Source organism: Brachycentrus maculatus, unplaced genomic scaffold (assembly GCF_059751285.1).
Source record: "Brachycentrus maculatus isolate JH-2025_06_01 unplaced genomic scaffold, ASM5975128v1 h1tg000210l, whole genome shotgun sequence".
Taxonomy (NCBI): domain Eukaryota; kingdom Metazoa; phylum Arthropoda; class Insecta; order Trichoptera; family Brachycentridae; genus Brachycentrus; species Brachycentrus maculatus.
This window is the reverse complement of record NW_028280961.1, coordinates 134,602-162,115: the sequence shown is the minus strand read 5'-3', so window position 1 is coordinate 162,115 and position 27,514 is coordinate 134,602. Positions and strand designations below refer to the sequence as shown.

Here is a 27,514-nt window from a genome sequence, read left to right as displayed (position 1 = left end):
CGTTTGTGTTTCTAGGTAGGTACTTTACAAACATTTAAATTAGTTAGTGAAACTTCTTTTCAAGTCCAAGCATTACACATTGTACGAGAATTTTATAAAAATTTAATTAAATAATTGTTTGATACTTTAAGCATTTGTACGAGATGTCTCAATGGGTATTGTCGCATTTTACAGTGTTAGGTACATTATTATATATATTACTGACATATTATTGGTTGTCCGCCTCCGTAGTGTAATGGTCAGCACGCTCGGCTACCGTTCTGGAGGTCCCGGGTTCGATTCCCAAGGGGGGTAAAATAAATATAAGTGATTTTTTTCGCTGTAATATTTATTCAATATTACCATGGACTGGTACCTGAAGCGGAGGGCTGATCACCTTTCCTTCATGTGTAAACGATCAAGATAACACTGCGTTTATATGACACAGTGCCCTATGCACCATTGGGGTGCGGATAAGGGTTCAAAATAAAAAATATTATTGGTTTAATCATAATAATAAGTTGAGGTTTATGAACAAAACTATGGAAGGAATAATATTATCTGAGTATGGAGTAAGCAGTAAACTTACCCAAGGAATTTTACCGTCCGGCACTTCAGTTAGCGTAGCTTTTAATTTTTAAAACCGGACTGCCGGACGGTAAAATTCCGTGTAGTGCACAAACGCTCTTAGGGTTCACCATGGTTTGGCATCTTTAAGGGTGTTAAACAAGAATGTGTAATGTCACCGTGGATGTGTAATCTGTACCTGAGTAATTGCATGAAAGAAATGAATATTTTAATAATGACGGAAATTATCAATTTGACTGTCTGTTACCTTTTGTATGCTGACGATACTGTGCTTCTTGCCGATAGTAGAGAAGATCTGCAGAAGCTGGTGTCAAATGTGTGCAAGGATGCTGATAAATGTTGACAAATACAAAATCATGGATTTTGAAAAAGATGTATATGGATCTAGATGTTTATGCATATTGATATATTTTAATTTCTTTTATGGTGTGGTAAATACACGTTATTTTTTCTTGCAGGTTGAGAACTGGATGGTGTGTTCCGCGAGGAGTGTCACCGCTTACCCCGGCGGAGCAAGCTGCCATATTAGAGGTAAGGGACCATTTTCTAACAGAGTAGGTTTTGATGTATAACATCAAAATGAAAAGAAAAATAATATTAAATATTTCCCGTCATTTTATGGATCCATGGGTCGGCAAAGTGTGGCTCCGGAGCCCCATGCTGCTCTTTGACCTTTAAGTGCGGCTCCGGTACAAATATCCGCGGGAAGGCTCTTGGACTCTACGTATTCATGCGAACAATCTTTTTCAAGCATGTATCTTAATTAAAGCTGTTGTGGGAGTTGTTCAGGGTGTGGAAGATGAACATTAAAAGATTGCTAGTTTTTTGACTTTGGTTTATTCTATAAGGTGTTTTTAGAGGTCCTGTTTTTAACCTTTCCCTTCCGGTGCTAAAATAAAAGTTAGGTAAAAAAAAATTAGCGATTTTAAATCGGAAAAAATCGGAAATTCATAGCTAATCCCCTTAATTAATTATAAATGAAGTAAAATATAATAAAAAATAAGATTTATTTCCTGAAAACATAAAAAAACTATCTGGCGACGCTCAGGGAACAATCATAGGTCCACTCTTGTCGGAAGCCCAAAATCTACTGCCGCTAGCCAGAGAACATTGAGCTTTGAGCTCCTCACGCTTGCACAGTGCAATTATGCAAGAGTGAGATGCGAATATAGTGTCGCGCTTCCCGCACACTCTTCACGCGCTGTTTATACGCGAATTTGTTTCCGATATTCACAAAATACCTCCGATGTACCCGATAAATTCTGATTATTATTAATATTATTTTTTTAAATCAATGCGTAAATATGTTATGGGGAGTGCTTAAAATCTTAAACATAAGAGTTTCTGCTTAGTAAAAAGCTTCTTTACATCTCACCAATAGATGTCTCTAGTGAAGTTCTAGTAATCCAGGAACAGGGATTCTAAATTGGTTCATATATACAGAACTTCCAAGATTTTGAGTAGTGTGGTTGTCAATAATGGGTAGAATTGGTGAATGTTGCACGTGTGTAAGGTGATCGCTTAAACCACCCTATGACGGTCGTCAGCCCCGTGAATGCCCAGACATCCATATTCTTCTTCATCTTTGACGAGATGTCAAAAAATAATATTAGGGTGGCTCCTGTAATTGGAGATAATCCAGATTTTGTGAACAAGTATTTGGACACACTCAAAATGTTGTTACTAGAAGCAATGTGTACAAGGTACACAACACCGGGAAGGGAGGGTCAAACTGGCAGCATTGTCAACAGACTGTCAATTGACAGTTGATTTGTAGTCTGTACGTTTTGCCATGAATAGACTGAATGACCATTATGCGCGTCGTAAGCTCGAATATTTCACAAAAATGCTTGGGTAGGGCACTACCCTTATTGCATGAGCGTCTTAAGCGAAGGTTAATGTGATTTTGTGATTACTACCAGGTTATCAGGAGGTCCGAGGCGCTCGGGCTGGCCGAGGCGCGGCGCGTGGGGCGGCTGGTGGAGCGCGTGGAGACGCTGCGGCGCGCAGCCGCCCCGGCACCGGCCGCGGGCGCCGCCCCGGCGCGCTGCACGCCGGCGCGCTGTCGGGCCTGCGCGCGCCGCGCGCCGCTGCTCAGCCCGCTGCGCGCGTGCGTGGGCTGCCGACAGGGCTTCTGCAGCAGGTGCTGCGAGGAGAGCTCGCTCAACAGGTCAACACTCTATTTTTAATTGCTTAACTTCTCATCTCACCAATAGATGTCTCTAGTGAAAATTCTAGTGATACATGTACAGTGAATCTACAGTTATTTTACCGCTAGTTGTTTTGTTGGCTAGCTAAATATAAATCAGAGGTAACACAAATCGCTCACTCCTTTCAAGAAGGTCATAAATCAAAAATCGTAAATTTTCAATTGTGCGTGTTTTTGGAATGCCCAGAAAATGTACTATATCCCAGCAAAAGTGGCATATTTTTAACTAAATATTAACCTGCTACAAGGCAGAAAGTGTTGTTTTTGCATTTTGAAGAAAATGTATTGTTTAATTATTTTTTAAAATAAATTAAATATTTTTCAAATGGAGAAAATACCTTCAGGTTTTACCTAAAAAGGTCTGTTGCACAGTAAAAAGTTTGTAAGTGGCTTGATATTTATTTTTAATACATTGTATTATATTTTTAAACTTTAAAAACATTCTCAATTGTAAAATATATTTTTTTGATTTATGACGTTCTCGAAAGGAGTGAGCGAAATATGAACATAAATAAAATAAATTTGTATATAAATAAATCAGAGTTAAAATAAACATGAACGGACAGTACCTACATCAATATTTTTAAAAAATAATTAAAGGGTAATATTTGCGTTTTTATAAAATTCTCGTGATTCATGTACCTTCATAAAAAAAATTTAAATTAAAGTGTAATATTTGTGTTTTTATTATTTACACAAATATTTTTAATTTAATACTATTTCGGTGAGCCTAAGCGGCTCATTATTAGAAATAGGTATCAAATTGTGGAAGAGTGGGTTCGTACCGAGAAACTCTGACTTCACTTGAGACATAGTGATTCAAGAACAAGGTTTCTAAATTGGTTCATATATATATATAGAACTTGTTGTCAATAATGGGTAGAATTGGTGAATGTTACACGTGTGTTCAGTAATCTTTGATGAGATGTCAAAAAATAATAAAATAAAACTGTATTTTGAAATAGGAAATGTTCATCTTCCAGCGAGAAGTGGCTCTGCAACCTTTGCTCGGAGACGCGGGAGATGTGGAAGAAGTCCGGCGCGTGGTTCTACCACGGCCTGCCGCAGTACATCCTGCCCGACAGGAGGGACCCCGGCGCCGGGCCCTCGGCCCCCGGGCAGGCGCCCCCCAGGGACTGCGCCCTGGACGCCCCGCCCAGGAGAGGCAGCTGCGTCGCGTCCTATAGGTCCATGTCTGCCCTGCAGGTGAGATGGCTGGTTTTTTCCAACAAGGCAGGGACAGAAAACCAAGTTTTTTTTCTTTTTTTTCTAACAAAATGAATTTAAGTTGAATGAGTTAATTCATTCGAACCCTTATCCGCACCCTAATGGTGCATAGGGCACTGCATCATGTAAACGCAATGTTATCTTGATCGTTAACACATGAAGGAAATGTGATCAGCCATTCGCTTCCGGTACCAGTCCAAGGCAATATTGAATAAATATAAGAGTGAAAAAATCACTTGTATTTATTTGATCCCCCATGGGAATCGAACCCGGGACCTCCAGTGAGGTAGCCGAGCGTGCTGACTATTATACTACGGAGGCGGACAAAATGAGTTAAGGTATTGTATAAAAAAATAATAACATTAAAAATAATACTTATGGTAAAGGTTTTTAATGATGATGATGTCGGTTACAACGAAACCTTATGTATAGATTATAGAGGTCCTGCAGTATTTAGTTGTTATTTAATTACATATATCGTAGTCATACGGGAGAAAGTGACCAAGTGCATTTTTTACAAAAACGGGATCATTGACTAATTGATATCTTACTAGTTTAATATTGCGCTGAAAAAAATCCCTAAGGATTATAAACTTGGAAGTATAATATATTGACTTGTTAAAAATGACTAACTGCATTGATGTTTATTTTCTTGCCAATCAAAAGTGACTTAAATGTCCCTCCTGAACATTTTACGTTTTGCAAGATAGTCACTTTCTCCTGCACGACTACGATATAAATTGTGGAGGTCCTCACCAAAACGTTACATTTCCATTATAAATGATTTTAAGTAATCAGGAATCTAGCTTGTAAAATTGTTACGTTTTGGTGCGAATAAGGATTTCATGTTGGTTTGACACATGATTGGTCACGTTTTGTAGCAACTTTAATTAAGATTTTGATAGAATGCAGTAAACAAAACAGATTTGCATTTGAATGATTTTTCGTGCAATATTGCACCTCCGTAAATCAGTAAAAAAAAATTAAACCAAGTTTATTTGATATATCCACAGGAAAGCGCTGATAACGATACAGAATCCTTGCAGCACGGATTCAGTGGCCTCAGCCTCAACAGGATGGAGAGCTTCTCCCAGCGGCCAGGGTCAGGTCTCCGCAGGACTCCCAGCAAGGGCAGCTCCAGGAGTCTGGCTTCGAGTCCTTCTCACGGCGGTCTGCAGAACTCTTCCTTGGGGACTATCGAGCAGAACACAGTGTACACAGGATCTTCAGTTCCTTGTAAGTTGGATTTTTTGTCATTATTTTTGGATGAATCTGTTTAGTGTTCGAAAAATGAGATGGAATTATTAAATTTTATCGACCTTGTGCTGAAATATGTAATATTAAATGTTTTTTTTTTGGATTTTTTTATTATTATTTATTTTTACTAGTAATAATATTAGTTAATCTGCGTTTTCATAAAACAGGCCAAGTATTATTACAAAATTCATTGTTTTTTTAAAAGATAATTTATCAGTTAGGTTCATTATGTTAGTTAATTAATATCACGAGTCTTATATTTGCAAGTTCAAAGGAAAACAATAACAAAAATTATCACTTCATATTATTTTGACTTTATAAATTTAAAAATTATGCTTTGTATGAGGGATAAATGTATGAGGGAAAACGTATGCCGAAAAAATTAATACGTCTGGATATTTAGTTAAAATGAATCGTTTTACGTTTCCGAAATTAAGAGTTCAATTACGATTCAAAGCTTTGTAATATATTTTTCAGATTTTTTATCGCCTTCATTTACATACAAAGCATTTGATGATTATTCTTATTTTTATCATATTCTCATTAATATTCTTACTGGCTACATCCCAACTTATCGTTTTTGAAGACTGCTGGGGTCAGCTCTCCTCGTCCTCAGGTTGTATCCTATCATGGACAACGTCACCTAGGCCATGCCTTCGAATCATGTTATCTTTCTGCAGCCTCCAAGAGTTATTTAGTCTTCCTCTAGATCATATTAGAAGCAGATCCAAACTTCTCATTAATATTATGATAAAATAATCTAGATCAGCCATAGAACTATCATTAATTTATTAAATTATTGTCAAGTCTTCATTGAAAATTCAGACTTTATCCATCAGAATTTTGAGAAAACGTCTGCGTAAATACTAAACCAGACAGTCAATGTTCTGAATACTAAATCTCCATAATTGGTGGTTTTATTGTATCAAAAATTTCTTCATCACTGCTGAGTAAAAATTGAAATTTTCACAAAGATTTTTGTGGAATTTTACCAATCACGAGACATTTTTATTACAAAATTAAATCGCTTTTGTTTGCCTTTTTTACCATAATTTTTCGTCGAAAGAAAGGATGATTGGAACTCAAATAAAGCGCAGAATATTTAAGATATTTTCAATTTAAGACCTTTCTCCCTTATTGGAAATTCTTTTGATAAATACATCGATATTTTTACTTAAATTTTCGATATTTTAAATTTTCTGAAATTAATTTCGTAGCATATTTATTTACTTTAATTTATTATTTCACTTTTGTTTATATTTCAATTATAAGTATATGGTTTGTCCGCCTCCGTAGTGTAATGGTCAGCGAGCTCGCCTACCGTACTGGAGGTCCCGGGTTCGATTTCCAGGGGGGGGGTTAAATACATATAAGTGATTTTTTCACTGTAATATTTTCTCAATATTACCCTGGACTACGCTTGGATGGCTTGTCTCTGGCCAATATCTGTACCCGACGGATTCTCCAGTTCTTTGGACACGTTGCGCGTGGCAACGAGGATAGCCTGGAACGACTAGTTGTGATCGGTAGCCTGGAGGGAAAGAGAGGGAGAGGAAGATCCCCACACGATGGACCGATCAAATTAAGGCAGCAGCAGGCACCTCAGTGGTTGGAGTGCTACGTGCAGCGCAGTCAAGGGATAACTGGAGAAGAGTCGTTGCTTCTGCAAGGGTCACAACCCTCAGCAATGAGGATTAAGACGGAGAAGACCCTGGACTGGTACCTGAAGCGGAGGGCTGATCACCTTTCCTTCATGTGTAAACGATCAAGATAACACTGCATTTATATGATGCAGTGCAATATGCACCATTGAGGTGCGAATAAGGGTTTGAAGTGAAGTATATGGTATATGCATTTATTTATGAACATGTATTTAAAACATAAATAATACCTACTTACGTACGAGATTTAGCCTATGTACGTGGATAAACAAAGAAATCCTTACAAATGCATTTTTTTTTCATTGTAATAAACGATATATGTAGTTACTTTATAGTAACTAGTCAGATTTTTTTATTTATTTTTTTGTTCGGAAATTGTATAGCTTTACATTAAAAAAAAAAGTATGAAATAAAAAAATAGTTTCATTAATAAAAATAATGCCAATTTAACAATTCCACAATTTTTAATATTTCAATAACCTGTACAAAAATATATCATAAACGTAATTTTTAAAAAATAAAATTTTAAAAATTGTAAAATTTTTATAAAATTATATGTATACGTCATTTTAAAAAATTAGTAAAGAATTATAAATAAACGAGGTTTTCTGTATGTGCGACGTTTTGTAGAATCTTGTGGAAAATGAGCACATGTAGTTCAATAGTTTCAACCAATAACTGTAACAAAAAAACGCGATTAGTAAATTATCAAATACGTATATATTTTTGTCCGCCTCCGTAGTGTAATGGCCAGCACGCTTGGCTACCGTTCTGGAGGTATCGGTTCAATTCCAACTGGGGAATAAATAAATAGAAGTGCTTTTTTCGCTCTAATATTTATTCAATTTTACCCTGGATTGGTACCTGAAGCGGAGGGCTGATCACCTTTTCTTTATGTGATAACGATCAAGATAATATTGTGGTTATATGATGCAGTGCCCTATGCACCATAAAGGGTGCGAATAAGAATGTGAAGAAGAATATATATATATATATATATATATATATATATATATATATATATATATATATATATATATATATATATATATATATATATATATATATATATATATATATATATATATATATATATATATATATATATATATATATATATATATATATATATATATATATATATATATATATATATATATATATATATATATAAATATATATATATATCTATAAATATATATATATATATATATATATATATATATATATATATATATATATATATAAATATATATATATATATATACATATATATATTTATATATATATATATATATATAAATATATATATATATATATATATACATATATATATTTATATATATATATATATATATATATATATATATATATATATATATATATATATACATACATATATACTCGTATACCCATATACTTATATATACATAAATACATCTTGAAATCTTGAAGGCTCATTTTAAACTCGATATCCAGAATTATTATTTTTATCATTTCTTTGAATAAACAATATAAATTAATAATAGATAATGAACCAATTTGTAAATATTTCTATATAATTTTTATAAACCTAATCATGTTTTCATACACATTAGCGCTTTAATTTTCCGAACAAATTCATGCAGTGGTTGAGAATGTAATCATACTTAATTGGTTGTCTGTACGAAGTCTGCAATGTTCAAAACACAGTTATTATTACGTTACGCTAATATGTATTTCAGAACGAACCGCGAGCTAACAATGTACGCTCCAAAATGTTCCCAAGTAATTTCCGTTTAAATTTTCTAAGTACAACTTATTAATTTTCGTTAAGAGAGTGAAATATAGGAATAGATCGAATCGCGAACTAAAGTCAGTTGCAAATAAAAACCTAATAAATTGTAATTTATATCTGAATCGATTGATTTTACTAATTTATTAGTGAAATCATCAAACAAATAAATTAATGAGAGCTGAATTTATAGTACATACACAACTGAGTCAGTGTTATAACTTTTGTGTATGTGTGAGAAAGGTTTGTTGAGATGGTTTGGACGTGTGGAGCGAATGAGTAATGAAAGAACGGTAAAACACATTTATGAGGCGAGTTTACTTGAAAAGGGAGTTTTTTAAGGAGATTTTCTCGATCAAGAAAAACTTGACATGATCAAGTATATGAAATACAATCGGTGGGTTTGTATGTATGATGAGATGCACGAATGCGGAAGAGGCGAAGATTGTTTGGAAATACAGTGGTGTGACTTTCTATTCTCTGTACCTACCCCAGGGAAGCAGCGTGATGGTTGGTTATTTACTTATATATAAGACCAATCAAATAATTAATTAATTTTCTCAAGGGGTAGGAAGAGAGAGTAGAACGCCACACAAATCTCTTTTTTACAAATAAAAAGTCTTTACAAATAATCTTCGCCTCTTATATGTGGATATATATATATATATATATATATATATATATATATATATATATATATATATATATATATATATATATATATATATATTTATATATATTTATATATAGTAAAAAGAAATCCATTATTTTTGCATGAAATTGAAGTTTTTATGTACCATGGTTAGAATAATCCAATTTAGGTCGAATATGCAGTTTGTTCGATAACTTGTTGCCATTTTGAAGGTAATTTCATTGTGCCTCTCGAGACATCGAGAGAAGCTTGTGAAAATCAACTGTCTCAGTTTTTTGCCACGGGAGAGGCATTTAAAATTACCTTCAAAATGGCAACAAGTAATCAAACAAAACGGTTCACATTTGACTTAATATATATATATATATATATATATATATATATATATATATATATATATATATATATATATATATATATATATATATATATATATATATATATATATATATATATATATATATATATATATATATATATATATATATATATATATTTATATGAATATATATATATTAAGTCAAATATAAACCGTTTTGTTCGATTACTTGTTGCCATTTTGAAGCGGTGTAATAACAATTTTTATTTGTTCCCAAATAATATCCGTTTAAAATTTCAATGCCGAACCAATTAATATGCGCTTAGATAAATTATTAAATCTAATTAGATAAATTATGAAATCCTTACCCGGTCGGATGGTGGGATTAGCGACAATCGTGTAATTGGGGTAGACGGTGAACCCCGTGTAGTTGCCCGGCGGCAGGTAGGACCCGTAGGGGAAGTACCCGCCCGCGGCCGCCTTGCGCTCGTCCGACTCGCTGAAGCCGTCGTCGCCGCCCCCCCAGCCGCCCCCGTGCCGGCCGCCGCGGTGGGGGGCCCTGCCCCCGCTGCCGTGGACCCCCGACGCCATCTTGCTGGGTAGCCCAAACTGCGTAAAATATTTTTAAACACTGTATTTTATTTTGTTTTGTTTTGTTATATCATATTTTATTTTGTTTTTTAATTTTGTTTTATTTTGTTGTATTTTATTTTATTTTATTTTATTTTATTTTATTTTATTTTATTTTGATTTATTTTGTTTTATTTCATTTTATATTAATTTATTTGTGACAGAACAGTTACATTAAGTTATACACGTATAATACAGGTATTGCAAAACAGGTACTTGTACTGTTCCAATTATAAAATTCCACATTTGTGAAGGTACTCACCAAAAAGTTACACTTCAAATGTTGCACAAAAAATCCTTTAAATACAAATCTGTTCCGTTTACTGTATTCTATAGAAATCTTAATTAAAGTTGCGACAAAACGCGACCAATCCTGCGTTAAACCAATATGAAATCATATAATTTAACAAGCTAGAATTCCTGATCAATTAAAATTATTTATAATGAAAATGTAACGTTTTGGTGAGGACCTCCACATTTGTAAAAAAAAATGGAAGAGGGACGGGAGTGAGGAAAAGAGGAATGGGGAAATAAAGATCAAAGCTCATGAGGATAATAATAATAAATAATAAAACCCTTATCCGCACCCCCATGGTGCATAGGGCACTGCGTCATATAAACGCAGTGTTATCTTGATGGTTTACACACGAAGGAAAGGTGATCAGCCCTTCGCTTCAGGTACCAGTCCAGGGTAATATTGAATAAATATGACAGTGAAAAAATCACTTATATTTATTTTACCCCCCTTGGGAATCGAACCCGGGACCTCCAGAACGGTAGCCGAGCGTGCTGACCATTACACTACGGAGGCGGACATGAGGATATGTATGCATTATTCGAGTCAATAGGTATTCATTATTTATATTGTGAGAAAACTGCGAAAACTAACCGAGTTGAAAAAACAAAAGTTTCATAAATCCATTGAAAATTATTCATTAAAATTTTGTCTGTAAACATCAAATTGTAAATGTTAACTCGACGAATTTCTGATATAATTCAACATTCAAGATTTAATTAAGAACAATGGACGTATTAATCCAAATTTCAAGTAAATTATGAGCAAAGAACATTGATGTTGTGGCAACCCACACATCTACTATGGCAACTCAAATCGAGTGAAATAACGAACACACCACGGAGCCCGCAACGAGCGGAAACTAGCTCGTCACACTTCGCCGCCGCCCGTCCTCAGATCGACACGTACTTCAACTGTTCTCATATTAGAATCCGCTATAGAAAAGTAATCCGCTTTCATCTTGCTTCCCTTTTGATAAATTAAAGTGGTATTCAACTAGAAACCATAATGTACATACAATGTATACAGATAGTAAAATGATATTCCTCTTTAAAGATAAGGGTTTTGTAACAAAATTCAGCTAAATTTCGTTAGACTGAGTATAATTATTTTTTTATCCACAAAAATCGATAAACATATATCGCTCACTCCTTTCAACAATGTCATATATCAAAAATCGTAAATTTTCAGTTTTGCATGTTTTCGGAATGACCAGAAAATGTACTATATCCAAGCAAAAGCGGCATATTTTCAACTAAATATTTACCCGCTACAGGGCAGAAAGTGTTTTTGCATTTTGAAGAAAATGTATTGTTTAATTAATTTTTCAAATTTACTAAATATTTATCAAATGGAGAAAAAACCTTCAGGTTTTACCTAAAAAGATCTGTTGCACAGTAAATAATTCAATAAGTGGCTTGATATTTATTTTTAATAAATTGTACTATGTATTTAAACTTTAAAAACGTTCTCCTGAAAAATCAAGTTTTTTGATATATGACGTTGTTGAAAGGAGTGAGCGATGTATCTGTTTCAACTTACCGTCGACAAAATAATTGTTGAGATAAAAATAAACAAATATACAAGTAAATTCATTTTAAATTACGTTTTATTAATGATCCCAACCTCTTAGATAAATATTATTACACACAGAAACCCAACTAGTCTGTTGAACTTTAGTCGAGATTTACCTTTATATAGTTTTTTCGTGATATTTTTTGTTATTTTTCTCAAGTACACGGTGGATAAAAAAATGGTAAATGAAAAAATAAAATAATTATAAGTGTTTTTATTAAAGCCGTAAAAGCACGCTTTGAATATTCGATATGATTTTATATGCAGTAGGAACTCAATAAAGCTGTAGAACCTGCTTCCACTGTCCATAAAGTCATTAAATAACTAAACTAGTCATAAAAGGGGCTATAATAAATGGACAACCTATTGATAATACTAATATAATATAGTTTAAACCTAACCTTACCTAATCTTACGTAACCTGCCTCCATTTTCCGTAAAGTCATTAAATAATGAAAATTGGCATTAAATAACTATTAATATTGGATAATGGAGGTGGGTGGATTTGAAATATACAATTTTACATCGTATCACCGGACATGTCATCCATGATTGCATGACTCAACAAGGGCATTTGTGCACTTTACGGAATTTTACCGTCCGGCACTTCAGTTAGCGTTTTAAAAAGACGATTGGCTTGGATTGGCTTGTGCTTTTGTCCATCTTTCTTCGGATCGGTGCTCTTGATCGGTGCGTGAACACGTTGCGCGTAAATTCGATCACGCTAAACTGTCGTAGTCGCTTTTTTCAAAACCAGACTGCCGGACGGTAAAATTCCGTGTAGCGCATAAGCTCACTAAGATTCAACGGATAAAAAATCCGCTCAATAAATATTATAAGCATTTTCGTCATTTTGAAGAGTTGATTTTAAAAATTATTAAAAAAAACAGCAAACTTCAAAAGTGCAAATAAAACTTCATTCCTTTTCAAAGCAGGATTACCCAAAGCAAACGCGTCAATATCAAACAGCAACGTCACTTCACGACGACAATAAATAGAGTTTTGTTTGTGTTCTATTATGTTTATTTATATTTAAATACAGTGTTCATACTGTCAATTTTTTTATTATAAATTTTTAACCTAGACTTTCGGGTTTACGGACACCCCTTCCCCCGTAATTAGTCCGTTATACTGAGGTTTTACTGTATATCGTATCTTTACAAATTCTATAGAGTAGGTACATAAATAGCGGGTATCTACACTAAATATTTATGACATAAAAGGTTCTCTTAGTATAAAATAATGATCACAAACGCTTATTGGTAAATAAAAGTACATATAAAAAAATCATACCAACTTAACAAAAAGTAAAACAAATGCCTTTATGGAGATATATTTTGCTTGCGAGAAAATTCTAGAACGTTTCCCAGAATTATCTCTTATAACGCCATAACCAAAATAAATTGCTACAATTTTTCCGACAGTTTTTCTCGTGTAATTCACGATATATTATTTAATACAACTTGGATATCACGTAATACAAAAATTGTATCATGAAATTTTGTTATCCCATAATATCATAACTGTATTTTTTATGTTTCTAAAATTTTGGTATTTTTTGGATCGATAAAATTAAGAAGGGTGTGTTGAGATGGTTTGGGCGTGCGGAATGAATGAGTGAAAAAAAAAAGTTAAACAAATTTATGAGGTGACTGAGATTGGAATTTTGAGCAGAGGAAGACCGTGGAAAACATGACGCGATCAAGTATCTCAAATACTTGAAAGCGGTCGGATCATTAGTAAAACGGAGTTTTTGCATGAAGGAATGCGTGAATATGGAAAAGGCGATTGTTTGCAAAACAGCTCGGTATGGCGTTCTATTTTTTCTGCCTACCCATGCGGGGAAACAACGTGATGGTTGGTTTTTTGTACACCCTTCACTAGGTGATAATTTGAGGTAAATATTAAATTGTGATGATAGGTACTTTAAAACGATCGCATTTGACATTATAATATTGTAGTAACATAATTTACCGTAACGTTTTGTATATGTAATTATTATACATATCGCTCACTCCTTTCAACAACGTCATGTATCAAAAAACTTGATATTTCAGGAGATCGTTTTTAAAGTTTAAAAATATAATAAAATGTATTAAAAATAAATATCTAGCCACTTATTGAACTTTTTACAGTGCAACAGATCTTTTTAGGTAAAACCTGAATGTTTATTCTCCATTTGAATTTTTTTTTTGTATATTTAAAAAAAATCATTGAACAATAATATATTTTCTTAAAAATGCAAAAACAACACTTTCTACCCTGTAGCGGGTAAATATTAAGTTAAAATATGCCACTTTTGCTGGGATATAGTACATTTTCTGGGCATTCCAAAAACATGCACAACTGAAAATTGACGATTTTTTATATATGACGTTGTTGAAAGGAGTGAGCGATATATAAAGTTTATATTCAATTAATCGTTTGACAGATTTACCTTTGGGAGTAGTTTCCGGAATCAATTATTAAACATACGTCAAATATTTATTGTTGATTTTACGTGTATGAGTTAGTATGTTAGTAAGTAGGTAGGTACTTTAATTTTTTGCCAATTCGGAAAGAGATTACAACATATTTTTCACATTTTGCGCGTTACTTTTGGTGGATAATAAATGTCATTATTACAATAGCTGTTATTACAACTGATGGCAGATAAAATACTAATAATACACAATATAGACACAATATATTTTGAAGCTAATGATGCCTATTCAGTACCTAAATTTTCCAGATAAGTAGGTAGGTACTATTTTAAAAATATTTATCAACCTACCCCAATTCATTATATCGAACGTCAAATTGAACGTTCCCTGGTTTTATTTAAAAAATAATTTCGAATGTGACCAGTGATCGAATAAAAAAAACGAATTATCGTTTAATGGTCAAGGATGATACTGCGGAAATATGATTTTGACAGGCTAGCGACGCAGTCAAATCGAAACGTACACTTAATTTTGTAATTTGTAGTCACGATTTCATTAAACTTAAGGGAACTAATACATATATTTACTGTACAACTTAGTATGAGTACGGGTATGCAACTCCGAGTGCCCTGGCCATTGCTAATATTCTCATTTTTTCCATAGTACCTACACTTCCTTTTCCATTTTGTTTAATAAATAGCAGTATGCTCTGAGCTTCTTCACATGCGTCATCTTCATTCCACCAAACATATGTATAGTCGGAATAATCGACGGGTAATGAATGAGAATGAGTGACAGAATAATGTACGAGGAGATGCATGACTGTGGAAGAGGCGAAGACTGTATGCAAAGATAGATTGGTGTGGCGTTTTATACTCTCTGCCTACCCCTGCAGTAAGCAGCGTGATGGTTAGACAGTAGGTTAGTATTATACTTACAACATTTTGAGTGTGTCCAAATACTTGTTCACAAAATCTGGATTATCTCCAATTACAGGAGTTATTTTCATATTATTTTTTGACATCTCATCAAAGATGTAGAAGAATATGGAAGTCTGGGCATTTACGGGGCTGACGACCGTCATCGGCTGGTTTCTGAGAGTTTCCGCTTAGTAAAGTTTCTGCTTAGTAAAAAGCTTCTTTACATCTCACCAATAGATGTCTCTAGTGAAGTTCTAGTGATTCAAGAACAAGGTTTCTAAATTGGTTCATATATAAAGAACTTCCAACAATTTGTGTAGTGTGGTTGTCAATAATGGGTAGAATTGGTGAATGTTACACGTGTGTAAAGTGATCACTTAAACCAGCCGATGACGGTCGTCAGCCCCGTAAATGCCCAGACTTTCATATTCTTCTACATCTTTGATGAGATGTCAAAAAATAATAGTATTATTCTCACAACATTGCAGGTGTGTCCAAACCCTTGTTCACTTAGGAGCCATTCCTACATTTTAACATCTCGACGTAAATGAAGAAACATATAAGTCTTGGTATTTACAGGGCTTACGACCTTAGTTAATTAGTTTTATATGCAAATTTGTATTTTTTTTGTATGAAAATTATTTGTTTTTTATTTTTTACAAAAATACTTCAATTCATACTATTTCTGTGAGCCTAAGCGGCTCCTTATTAAAATAGGTATCAAATTGTGGTAGAGTGCGGTCAAATACTTGAAAGCGGTCAGATTAGGAGTCAAAATAGTCGGCAGGTATGTATGAGGAGATACATGAACTTGGAAGAGGCGAAGAATGTTTGCAAAGACAGAGTGGTGTGGCATTCTATTCTTTCTGCCTACCCCTGCAGAGAAGCGACATGATGTTTAGTAAGTTAGAGGGTTCGAATCCAGAAACTCTGACTCAAGAGTCTGCGACACTAACCACGGGACCACAAACCGACACTCGTTATTGTATTATTACTATTCTTGTATTTCTTTTGAGATTCTCTCATTCTCTCCCTCTCTGTCTTTGACATTGAATCTCTCTTATTTTTTACTTTTTAACCCTTTGAGGACATAATAAAAAATATTTTACTTAACACATTTTTATTTCTAGAAATTATTTACAAATAAGTGTAAGTGTGAACAAATTTTTACTGAAAAAATACACTTTATGTGCCTGGTGGTTAGCAACAAAGACCATGTTTTATAAAGTATAAATAAAAGCGTTTATTCTTTAAAATATGAGGTAATATGTTTATTACTACTTATTTTTAGTATTATTATGACTATAACTCACCTGTCATTTTGTTTATTTCGTTCAATAACCTCACAAAAATAATAAACTAAGATACAGATAACCTATAAATATCCCGACATGTGCACATCGCCACAATAAATATTCTAAAATAAGCTCCAAGATAATGATACCAACATGAAATCTATACAAGCACTATTTCTGTTACATAGGCGACACATTTTGCACAATGGTTTTAACTAGAAACCTGTAGGCACTTAAACAATTAATTTTAAATTTGTGGTTAGCAGCAGTAACCAGTTGTCCTGAACGGGTTAAGAAGCTTATTCTATAACTACCCTCATCTTCTCTTCATCAGATGGCCAAAGCAACCTGACTGCAAACGGACAATCTTCCGTGACCACCACGTCTTTCCCTCTCTGCGCTGCCCTGGGCATGTGTGGCTCCGCTGAAGTCAGGCTTCAGCACGACGCCACGGACGGAACTCTTCACTGCACGGTCATCAGGGCGAGGGGTCTACCTTCCACTGACTTGGCGGGACTTGCAGACCCTTACTGCTGCATGGAGGTCCTACCCAAAGGTCAATATTTATAGATATTGTGTATTAAAATCCCAAAGTAGACGACTTCCGAGCAGACCACCAAAGAGATGGATTGACAGCTGGGAATCGATATTGCAGGAGGCTAACCTTTCTTAAAAACAGTCCACAAGGCATACACCAAGAAGAAGAAGAATACATTAAAAGTATTGTTAACTTTGTGGTATGGTAATAATAATACTCTCCTTATCATTCGTCATTCATCTTGTGTAATACCACTTAAAAATTATACTTTAACACACAAGATTTAAAAAAAAAACATTATTGATGTCTATTATTAACAGCTTAGCAGAAATCTTCATTGATTGATACAAGATTATTTTTTCCTTGCTAAAAAATACTTAAAATATTAGTAATATTTTTATACATTTGTTGTATTGAATTATTTTCAACTTTGTATTGCGTAAAAAGATAAATTTGACAAATTTATTGGAATAATGCAAAATTAAAAACAGCGTAATTACATAATGCATATTTATTTTTAAAATATTTAGATGAAGAAAAAAAATATATGAGCACTTTAAATGGAATTCTTAGTATTTTTTGAGAAAAGCATTATCGATAAAATTAAGAAAGGTGTGTTGAGATGGTTTGGACATGTAGAACGAATGAGTGAGGAAAGAATGATAAAACAGATTTATGAGGCGAATGTTGGTGGGAAAAGAAGCAAAGGAAGACCGAAAAAAACATGGCACGATCGGGTATACCAAATACTTGAAAGTGGTCAGGTTAGGAGTCGTAACAATCGGCGGGTATGTATGAGGAGATGCATGAACGTTTAAGAGGTGAAGAATGTTTGCAAGGACAGAGTGGTGTGGCGCTCTATTCTCTCTGCCTACAACTGCGGGGAAGCGGCGTGATGGTTAGTTAGTTTTTTTTTTAGTATTTTTTAGTATTGTAGTATGCCATTAGTGTGTGACAAAGATTTTTTAACAATATCTTGCAATCGTTTGTTAAACATCCTAAAAAAAACTATGCTGACTGTACAACTATTTAATACTGCTTTTCATTGATTAGTGTTGTAAAGAAAATATTTAATAAGTTTTACACCAAAAAACATTTATAAAAAATGACATGCATTTTCTGTCATATTATTGTCAGTTGTGTAATCATGTCACAAGTGTATTGAAATTATTTCAGAAGGAACAACTTGCAACAAAATTCGCACTAAAACAGTTCACAAAACAAGAAATCCGGAGTTCAATGAAACTGTTACATTTTATGGGATAACTGAAAGTGATCTGGACTCCAAAACATTCCGGATTACTCTGTTTGATGAAGACAAGTAAGTACTATTTTTTAGTATCGTTACTATAAATGATCATTCACAAACCTCTACAAAAACACAGGGCAAAAACTATATAAATATGATTATTTTATTAAAATTAAACACTTGAATATACCACTTTAATTAGTTTTATTTATATTATTTTTTGACATCTCATAAAAGATGAAGAAGAATATGGAAGTCTAAGCATTTACGGGGCTGACGACGAAATGCCCAGACTTCCATATTCTTCTTCATCTTTGATGAGATGTCAAAAAATAATATGAAAATAACTCCTGTAATTGGAGATAATCCAGATTTTGTGAACAAGTATTTGAACACACTCAAAATGTTGTAAAGTTTTATTTATATTTACGACTAGTTTCTAAAACGACAGATGTTTTCATCTTCTGGTACAAATTAAAACTAACAAAAAAAAATATACTTAGGTGGATATATATATATATATATATATATATATATATATATATATATATATATATATATATATATATATATATATATATATATATATATATATATATATATATATATATATATATATATATATATATATATATATATATATATATATATATATATATATATATATATATATATATATATATATATATATATATATATATATATATATATATATATATATATATATATATATATATATATATATATATATATATATATATATATATATATATATATATATATATATATATATATATATATATATATATATATATATATATATATATATATATATATATATATATATATATATATATATATATATATATATATATATATATATATATATATATATATATATATATATAAAGGTTAATAAATATAGGGAGGGGGGGTTAAGGAACAAGATTTTTTGTAAAAGGAAACATTGATAATAATGGTGACGTATTTTGAAACAGTTTATTATTAATTAATGTTTTATCGGAATTAATTTTTTTTTGTATTTGTAAATTTTCTAAGTTATTCATGACTTGACCTTTATTTGTAACAGATATATTCAAGTGTTTAATTTGAATAAAATAATCATGTCATTCCACAAAGTTAATGCCGAATCAATAAATAATACATAAATATGTACTCCTATCTGACATCTTTGTCTTTGTTCTTGACTCATACCTGCCCCTTAACCCTTTCTGGTCCCCCAAAATTAAAAAAATAATTCTAGGTAGACAGTTACATTCCAGTTGAAGAAAAAAATCTTTTGTCCTCTGCTCCACATACTGTTGTAATAAATACAAGTGACAAAAATGTAAGCTTGGAATTTAAATAAATAATACTAATGATGAAAAAAAATTCGAATAACATCCAACATGGAACCTAAGAGGAAAAAATCGATGTCGAATGAGATTCGAAATTAGACCAGTAAGGGTTAAGAGTGTTTAGGCTCTAGATCGACATGGTTAATTCATTGATAATTTCTTCAAAAATACAGGGCACATAGTATTGTAAATACTTCTGACATTTCTAACAAAAGGAAAATGGAGAAGGAATAGCAGATAGAATAAGGAGAATAGCAGCAATGGCTAAGGCACTTGGGGCTACATACTCGTACTTGTATCACTTATAATTACACATTAGCTAGTATCACTTGGACATTGTATTGTATACAAGTTCATTAAAGATTATTTCTATGTTTATTCTCGTTTTATCAGGTGCAAAATATTAGCACCCCCTTGTTTGACAACCCATATCACCTCCCCTTCAGGCTGGGCAACTTTCTTACTTGCTGGGATACATTCAATTAGTGTCTTCATATGCATGGAGTAAGGTGAGGATCTATAAAACCTGCGTAAGACCGATCCTGACATACGGCACGGAAACAAGAGCCGACACCGCGAGAACAAAAAGCCTTCTTAGGACATCCGAAATGAAGACTCTACGACCCATTGCAGGCCTAACACTTCGCGACAGAGTAAGAAAAATCTGCGGTGTTGAAGATGTTGTGCTATGGGGAAGAGAAAGAAGTCGTTTCTGGAGAGATCATGTGAGAAGAGCGAGTTCGGATCGAGTGGTGAGGGTGGCAGCGGACAGCAGCATAGGCGGGATCAGACCCCCAGGAAGACCACCTAAACGATGGAAGAATAGCTGGTCTTCCACCTCCCAGGACCGACCCGAGAATGACAGGACCTAGTCCTAAAAGAAGAAGAAGAAGATATACATGTTTTGAAAAAAAACTGATATGCGGATGGGTTAAGGATATCTCGGTAGTGTCAATACACTACATCCTTAACCCATCCGCATATCAGTTTTTTTTCAATGCAAAGGGGTATATCTGTAAAAAATTTCATTTTCTAAGTTTGTTCCACAAAATGTCTAAAATAGTGTATTCCATTATCTGGCAAAAGGATAAAGCTGTATTTGCAATACTTTTTTTAAAATACACAAAACAAATGAGTTATTTAATTTCACAAGTTTGTTTTTGCTCTCCTGTAAAATTTGGTCTGAGACAGATATATCTCTTTGCCTTTTTACTACCGATCTAAATAATGAGAAAATTACTGTTTTATAAAATTTTCTAAACTAAATCTTTATCAATACCAAACTTCTAATTTCTTGAAATAAATGCATTCAGCCATCAATATGATCATGTAAAAAAATAAATGTATGTAGCACACATTTTTGTTTCTTGTTTTTGCCCACATATTTCTTCTAGACATTTATATTTTAACCCAGATATGGCTGTGACATCCTGGGATCCGCCACTCTTCCTCTCGCTGGCGCCTCAGTAGCCGGCGGTCGACCACAGGAGCTGACGCTGCCGCTCTCTGTAGAGGAAGGCCTCGGAGAGAGACTCATGAAGCCACAACTCCTAGTGTCACTGTGCTATAACACCAAGAGAAGGGCACTTGCTGTACTCGTGTGCCGATGCCGGAACCTCCCAGCGATGGACAGCAATGGATTCTCAGACCCATTCATAAAACTGTGAGGACTTATATTTTTTATTGTTTAGCATTTTTTCAACTTAATGGCATTTTTGTTTTTAAAGGAATAACCCGCAAGCCTCTATTAGAGTCTTGTCTGCAGGTAGGATAGTAAGTATAGGGAGGGTAAATGTTAAAAACATATCACAAACATCCAGACCAATTGATAATACACCTTTCTTGAATTTGTTTTGCTCTTGGCGGGAATCAAATCCGCGACGCCAGTTTTGCAGTCGAGCGTCTACCCAACCACGCCACGGCGTCTGTCCTATATTGCCAATAGTGATAATATGCGAATTGCATAGGCAATTCACGCATTGACATTATAAAGGGACGAAGATTCTGAAATCAGTCATCAAGAAAAATTGACAATAGTAAGTGTCTTGTTTTCATCCTGGTTTGGCATCTCTTAAGGTGTTAAACAGGGATGTGTAATGACACCATGGCTGTTTAATCTGTACATGTATATTTACATGACAGAACTGAAATGTTTAAATATTGGAGTTAAAATGATCGATTTGACTGTCTGTTGCCTTTTGTATATGCTGACGATGATGCGCTTCTTACCGATAGTAGAGGAGACCTGTAGGGGCTGGTGTCGAAGGTGTATAATGTGTGCAAGGAAAGCAATTTGTTGATAAATGTTGACAAATCTAACGCCATGGTTTTTGAAAGAAATGAATGTACATAGATCTGGGTGTAAAATGGTAGTAAATTTTGTAAAAGATAGATGATTTTGTAAATTTGGGAAGTATGTTTTCTAGGGATTAAAAGATTGAAAAAGATAGAGAAATAAGAGTGAACACTGGGAATAGAGTGAATGGTGCACTGCAATCAGGCACAGCAAGTAAAACTCTTCTAACAAAAGCTAAACTGGCGGTACACAACGGAGTCCTGGTTCCAACCCTAATGTGAAAATGAAGTATCGAGTTGGCAAAAGAAGGATGAAAGCAGACTGAATGCAGTCGAAATGGGATCCCTCAGACAAATGTGCGGCAAAATGATTTATGATAAATGTTTAAGTGGTGATATAAGGATATAAGGCTGAAATAAGCATTAAAATAAAAATAAATATAGTTGGGGATCAGTAAAGAAAGAACAATGAAACAAATTTATGAGTATAATGTAGTTTAATTAATTTTATTTTTAAATAATTTCAAATATCATTTATACAAAATATATTTATTTCTCATTTACAACAATGATACGTGATGTTAAATATACATATTAAAATTAATTTTTTTCTCAGACATTTGGAACCAGACCCCTATCACCGTAAGCACAAGACCTCCATAAAATGGCGAAACCTGAATCCAGTCTACAACGAAGAATTCTTCTTCGAGACTCGACCAACAGAACTCTCGAAGCAAAGTCTCGCCCTCACGGTATGGGACAAGGATTACGGGAAGGCTAATGATTTCCTCGGAAAACTTGTGATCGGTTCTGCGAGTAAAGGAAAAAGATTGAAACATTGGCTCGACTGTATCAAGTTCCCTGACCACAGACATGAACAGTGGCATTGCTTGACCGACACAGAACCATAGAAAAAGCATTCCAAGGGAAAGTTTTCTTATCTTTTTTAAACCCATAGATAAAAATGATGAATAACACCGGAAAACCGTTTAGATTAGGGGGTTAGAGCACCTGACTGGACTTTAAAAGACCCTGGTTGAAGCCGAACAGTTTCTTTTTTATATGATATGATGTATTCGTATTGTCTTATATGTTTTCTTTTACATTCATTGGAATCTAGTAAAAATATTCCTTCTAATTATAGTTGTGTTCCAATGTGTAAAAACAGAACTTTACATTGATTACAAAATGACCATTATCTTCTTCTTTGGTTTCAATCCTGGGATTGGTTTGCAGCAATTTCCTCTATTATTCTCTTCAATTCTTCCCTGTCTTGTGCGGCTCTTTTGAAATGTGCATATGATGAGCAGCGCACGTCCTAGTCTCAGCACAGGTCCTCCAGGTACTCTCGGCGTGGGCGTCCTCAAGAGTTTGTCCCCTCGGTCATACCCTCCATTTTGGCATGCAAGAGACCTTCTTGACGTATTATATGGCCGATCCATATTGTACGCCTTTCGGACAAGGTCCTGAGCAGGTGCCTTCCTCCTTCGATTCCTTGAAGAACTTCCTCATTTGTGATGTGGTCTCTCCAGGAAATTCTTAAGAGTCTTCTATAGGACCACATCTCAAAAGCCTCTAGTCTCCGCTTTTTCCTTTCGGATAGGCACCATGTCTCGCAGCCGTACATCAAGACACTCCATACATCGGTCTTTATGAGGAGTATTCTCAGTTTTAGGTCTATATTATTTGACTCTATAATTTTTGACCTTTTATTAAATGCAAGCCTATATAAAACTGAAAAAGTTATCTCACTTTGCAAAGTTGAAATAAGTAAAAAATTGAGGGTATGGTCAACAGTTGAAATTGATTTGGTATAGATCAGGTTTAATATTTTGTCTTGGTTCTCAATATGTAGAGATTTCAAAGGAAATTTAATCAACAGACAAAAGTCTGAATGTGTAAATAAAATATTCCCATGCAATGTATTTTCTGGTAAATGAATAGAAAATATAATTTTTAATAATTGATGTTGTATTTGTATTATACCAACTCATTATTATTAGATAAGTCAATATTTAAAACGCCTCCATAGAAAACATAAAATGAACAGAGCTTCATTGTCCTATAAACTTTGTGTGGTGTCCATTTTCATTCATGTCAGCATGTCTGTATGTTTTTTTGTGTTTTATAAAGTATTTTAAGCATGTTAAGAAATTATTTTTTAAATTATTAACCAATGTCTTCACTTTTAATAATAATTTGGTGTTTTCAATATGTATCTCTGCAAAATAAAAATATATAAACTAATTATAATTCTAAGATATTTTGTATACATAAACACTGTTGCCGCATGATATCTGTCTGATTATATATGGTATAATAAGTAAAATATGTTTATTATTAAACATAAAAATAAAACATTTTATATTTAAATGTGTGGCTTATAGGAATAAAAAATATTTTCCATGCTGATTGTCACAATTATGGTTAGAAGACAATAATAAAAATTGATCCTTTTAAAAATATATACATTATCGCTAATGTTTAAATGTGAATAACCTGTAAATATACTCTAACATCTTTCATACTGCTTTAGTAAATTAGTATGTACTTTACCTACCTATTTTTTATAATATGTCTATCAGTAGTGAGCAAACCATGGATCCTAATCTCACAGGGGTCAAGAGAAAAATTCAAGCTTCATTGGAATATGAAACTCATTGACAATGAAATATATATTTTTATTATTGTAGTTATAATATTTACGAATGTATATTAAATACTTATTATATCTAAATCACAGTAACCACTTACATTTTTTGGATATAATTATATAAACAACAACATAATTCCATAATACCCATATGTTATTATCTCTTGGACTGGTCCTTACTTTTCAAGCATGTTTCATTCCCCTGCCAAATTGTAAACCAAATAAGTTAGTTGATGTGAATATTCCTCAATTATATCTCTTCCCAGACTTGATCAATATAATTTAATGTCTACTCATCACTTTGGCAGTAAAGTTTCTAATACCATCAAGTGTCGATTATCTGCAGACGATGGTAGGATACAGAGATTCATTTATGTCCTCTCACATGGTGTCATATATTAGAGATATGATATTCTTCTTCTTCTTATAAACCTTATACGCACCCAATGGTGCATAGGGCACTGCATCGTATTGACGCAGTGTAATCTTGATCGTTACTTATATGAAGGCAAGGTGATCATTCCTGAGCTTCAGGGACAAGTCCCAGAGTAATATTAAATAAATATTAGAGTGTAAAATCACTAATATTTATTTTTCACCCCTCCTGGGGATCGAACCTGGGACCTCCAGCACGGTAGCTAAACACGCTGACCATTACACCACAGAGGCAGATATTAGGTAGGTACAAATTAATCATCCCGAATGTACATTATTAATTTCTGAATTACCACATCAATCAGCCATGCAAAAGATCCCATGTTTTTGATTGATCAATATAATAATGTGTGATTGAAACAAGAATGGATGACTAGTCACCTTGCCTTCATCATTTACATAATTTTACAATTAGTCATTACTTTACTATCCAAATACATAAAATGATTCCATCAATATACCCTCCACGACTTCTGAAAAGGTCATTTAAAACTTTTAAATTATCTGGATGAAATGCCCATATATAAAAATATTCAGAACCGAAATCTTTCTTTGAAAAAAGAACCAGGATATTTTTTCTCTAAATAGATAAATTGTTCATGTAAACTTTGTCTAAAAGAAAATTTAATTACATGTAAATAATAAAAACAACAACGCTTAAAATAAAGTTTTTATATAAATATTATATCTGCGGATACTGGGTAAATAATAGTAGTTAAAATATGAATGTACGTAGTATAAATTGCTTATTAAAAACTGTACAATGAGTGCTTATTATATTTCCCCTATGTACAAATATTATTCTATGTATTCTTCAAAATATAACGCTTTTCAATCATATTGTGCAACAAAATGAAAATAAATTAAATCTGTATCAAACAACTATTTTTATTTCCACACGCTTATTCATTTAAAGTTGAAATGAAATAATTTGATCCAAAAATAACGCCAAATCAAACTCATTGCTTGTATACGGATTGCTAAATACTAACGACGCTATGCTCCTTAGACAGATAAAGGTAGATATAAAGGGTCCGCCAAATAACTTTTTTTTTTTGAAAATGGGGCGCAAAACATCGAGTGTAGCTTCGGCTGTGTGGCACGTAGCGCCGTCCTGTTGAAACCAAATGTTGCCAATATCCTCCTCTTCAATTTTTGTGAACAAAAATCCGTTCAACATGGCCCGATAACGATCGCCATTGACTAACGGCCACTCCTTGCTCATTTTCAAAGAAAAATGGCCCAATTATGCCTCTGGACCAAAATCCGCACCAAACAGTGACTCGTTTTGGGTGTACCGGCTTTTCAATGTATGCGTGCGGGTTTTCTGTGCCCCAAATACGACAATTTTGCTTGTTTACATACCCGCCAAGATCAAAATGAGCTTCATCCGAAAAGATGATTTTTTTGGCAAAATCGGCATCTTCTGTAAGTCGAATGTCGCAATATTTCCCAGCGTTGTTCAAGCGTATACACAACCATATTCGCTCAGCGGAAGGATAAAACTAATTATTTGTCAAATCAGACATGAGCTAAGTGTTACCATTCACGAAATAAGCACTAGTTGAAAAAAAAAACTTTAGATGGCGGACCCTAAACAATTTAAAAATGTGAGTATTTATTTGTTGTGGTTATTTTATTTGGAGCCATATCACTCGAAATAAAAAAATTTATTACGTCACATCACAGTTTCAGATCGATCAATGATCGCTCCTGCAAAATGAACGATCTCTAACGATCTGTTTGGTCGTCAACAATAACGTCTGTGACAATAACTTCAGTAACTGTCAAAAAAGTCAAAACATCGAAAAGATCCGCTGAAATATTTTTACAAATTATTTGTTCGAGTTAATGCTTACAAACGAATATTAAAATATTCTGGCTTTAAGGAGTTATATAACTCGACCGAAAGTTTTTATGTTTGAAGTTTTAAGAAATGGAATTAAATAAGGAAACGGAAGAAAATATATCAAATTCATTGATGAAAGTAAACGAAATTTTTCCCGTTATCAGTGAAATAGAAAATAAAGGCAGTATCCACGAATTTACATCGGTTTGTATTTTAAAACAACATGTTATTGGAACTACTCATGCAGAAAAAAAACACGGAACAAAAGAAGCCAAATGTTCAACAAAAACATATAAGTATAAATGCAGTTATTGCAAAAGGCAATTTAATCAT

The 27,514-nt window shown here is 33.3% G+C and overlaps 2 protein-coding genes across 3 annotated transcripts; one reads left to right on the top strand and one right to left on the bottom strand.

Moving 5' to 3' along the window:
* Window positions 1-143: 143 nt before the first annotated feature.
* On the top strand, window positions 144-26,189 carry Rph (Rabphilin). Its single transcript, XM_088263955.1, has 9 exons — window positions 144-155; window positions 1,026-1,121; window positions 2,490-2,737; window positions 3,760-3,982; window positions 5,017-5,239; window positions 17,139-17,360; window positions 18,519-18,663; window positions 21,364-21,612; window positions 22,861-26,189. The coding sequence occupies exons 1-9, from the start codon at window positions 144-146 to the stop codon at window positions 23,153-23,155; spliced, it is 1,713 nt and encodes a 570-aa protein (XP_088120081.1). The 3' UTR covers window positions 23,156-26,189.
* On the bottom strand, window positions 7,435-12,229 carry LOC148307092 (uncharacterized). Of its 2 annotated transcripts, XM_088263945.1 has the most exons (3): window positions 12,134-12,229; window positions 10,035-10,275; window positions 7,435-7,599 (listed from the first exon to the last, which is right to left on the bottom strand). In XM_088263945.1, exons 1-3 carry the CDS (start codon window positions 12,185-12,187, stop codon window positions 7,589-7,591), a joined length of 306 nt encoding a protein of 101 aa, XP_088120071.1. In that variant the 5' UTR covers window positions 12,188-12,229; the 3' UTR covers window positions 7,435-7,588. The 2 variants fall into 2 exon arrangements, with proteins under 2 accessions (XP_088120071.1, XP_088120072.1); XM_088263946.1 differs by lacking the exon at window positions 12,134-12,229 and having other exon boundaries at window positions 10,035-10,280.
* Window positions 26,190-27,514: the final 1,325 nt, after the last annotated feature.

Bases quoted from the DNA above. Each gene is read 5' to 3' on its own strand.
- LOC148307092 (XM_088263945.1), bottom strand. From the start codon at position 12,187: ATGAATTTACTTGTATATTTGTTTATTTTTATCTCAACAATTATTTTG. The intron at 10,276-12,133 runs GTAAGTTGAAAC...TATTTTACGCAG, and splicing joins CAACAATTATTTTGTCGACG to TTTGGGCTACCCAGCAAGAT.
- Rph (XM_088263955.1), top strand. The intron at 2,738-3,759 runs GTCAACACTCTA...TTCATCTTCCAG, and splicing joins GAGGAGAGCTCGCTCAACAG to CGAGAAGTGGCTCTGCAACC. The intron at 18,664-21,363 runs GTAAGTACTATT...ATTTTAACCCAG, and splicing joins ACTCTGTTTGATGAAGACAA to ATATGGCTGTGACATCCTGG.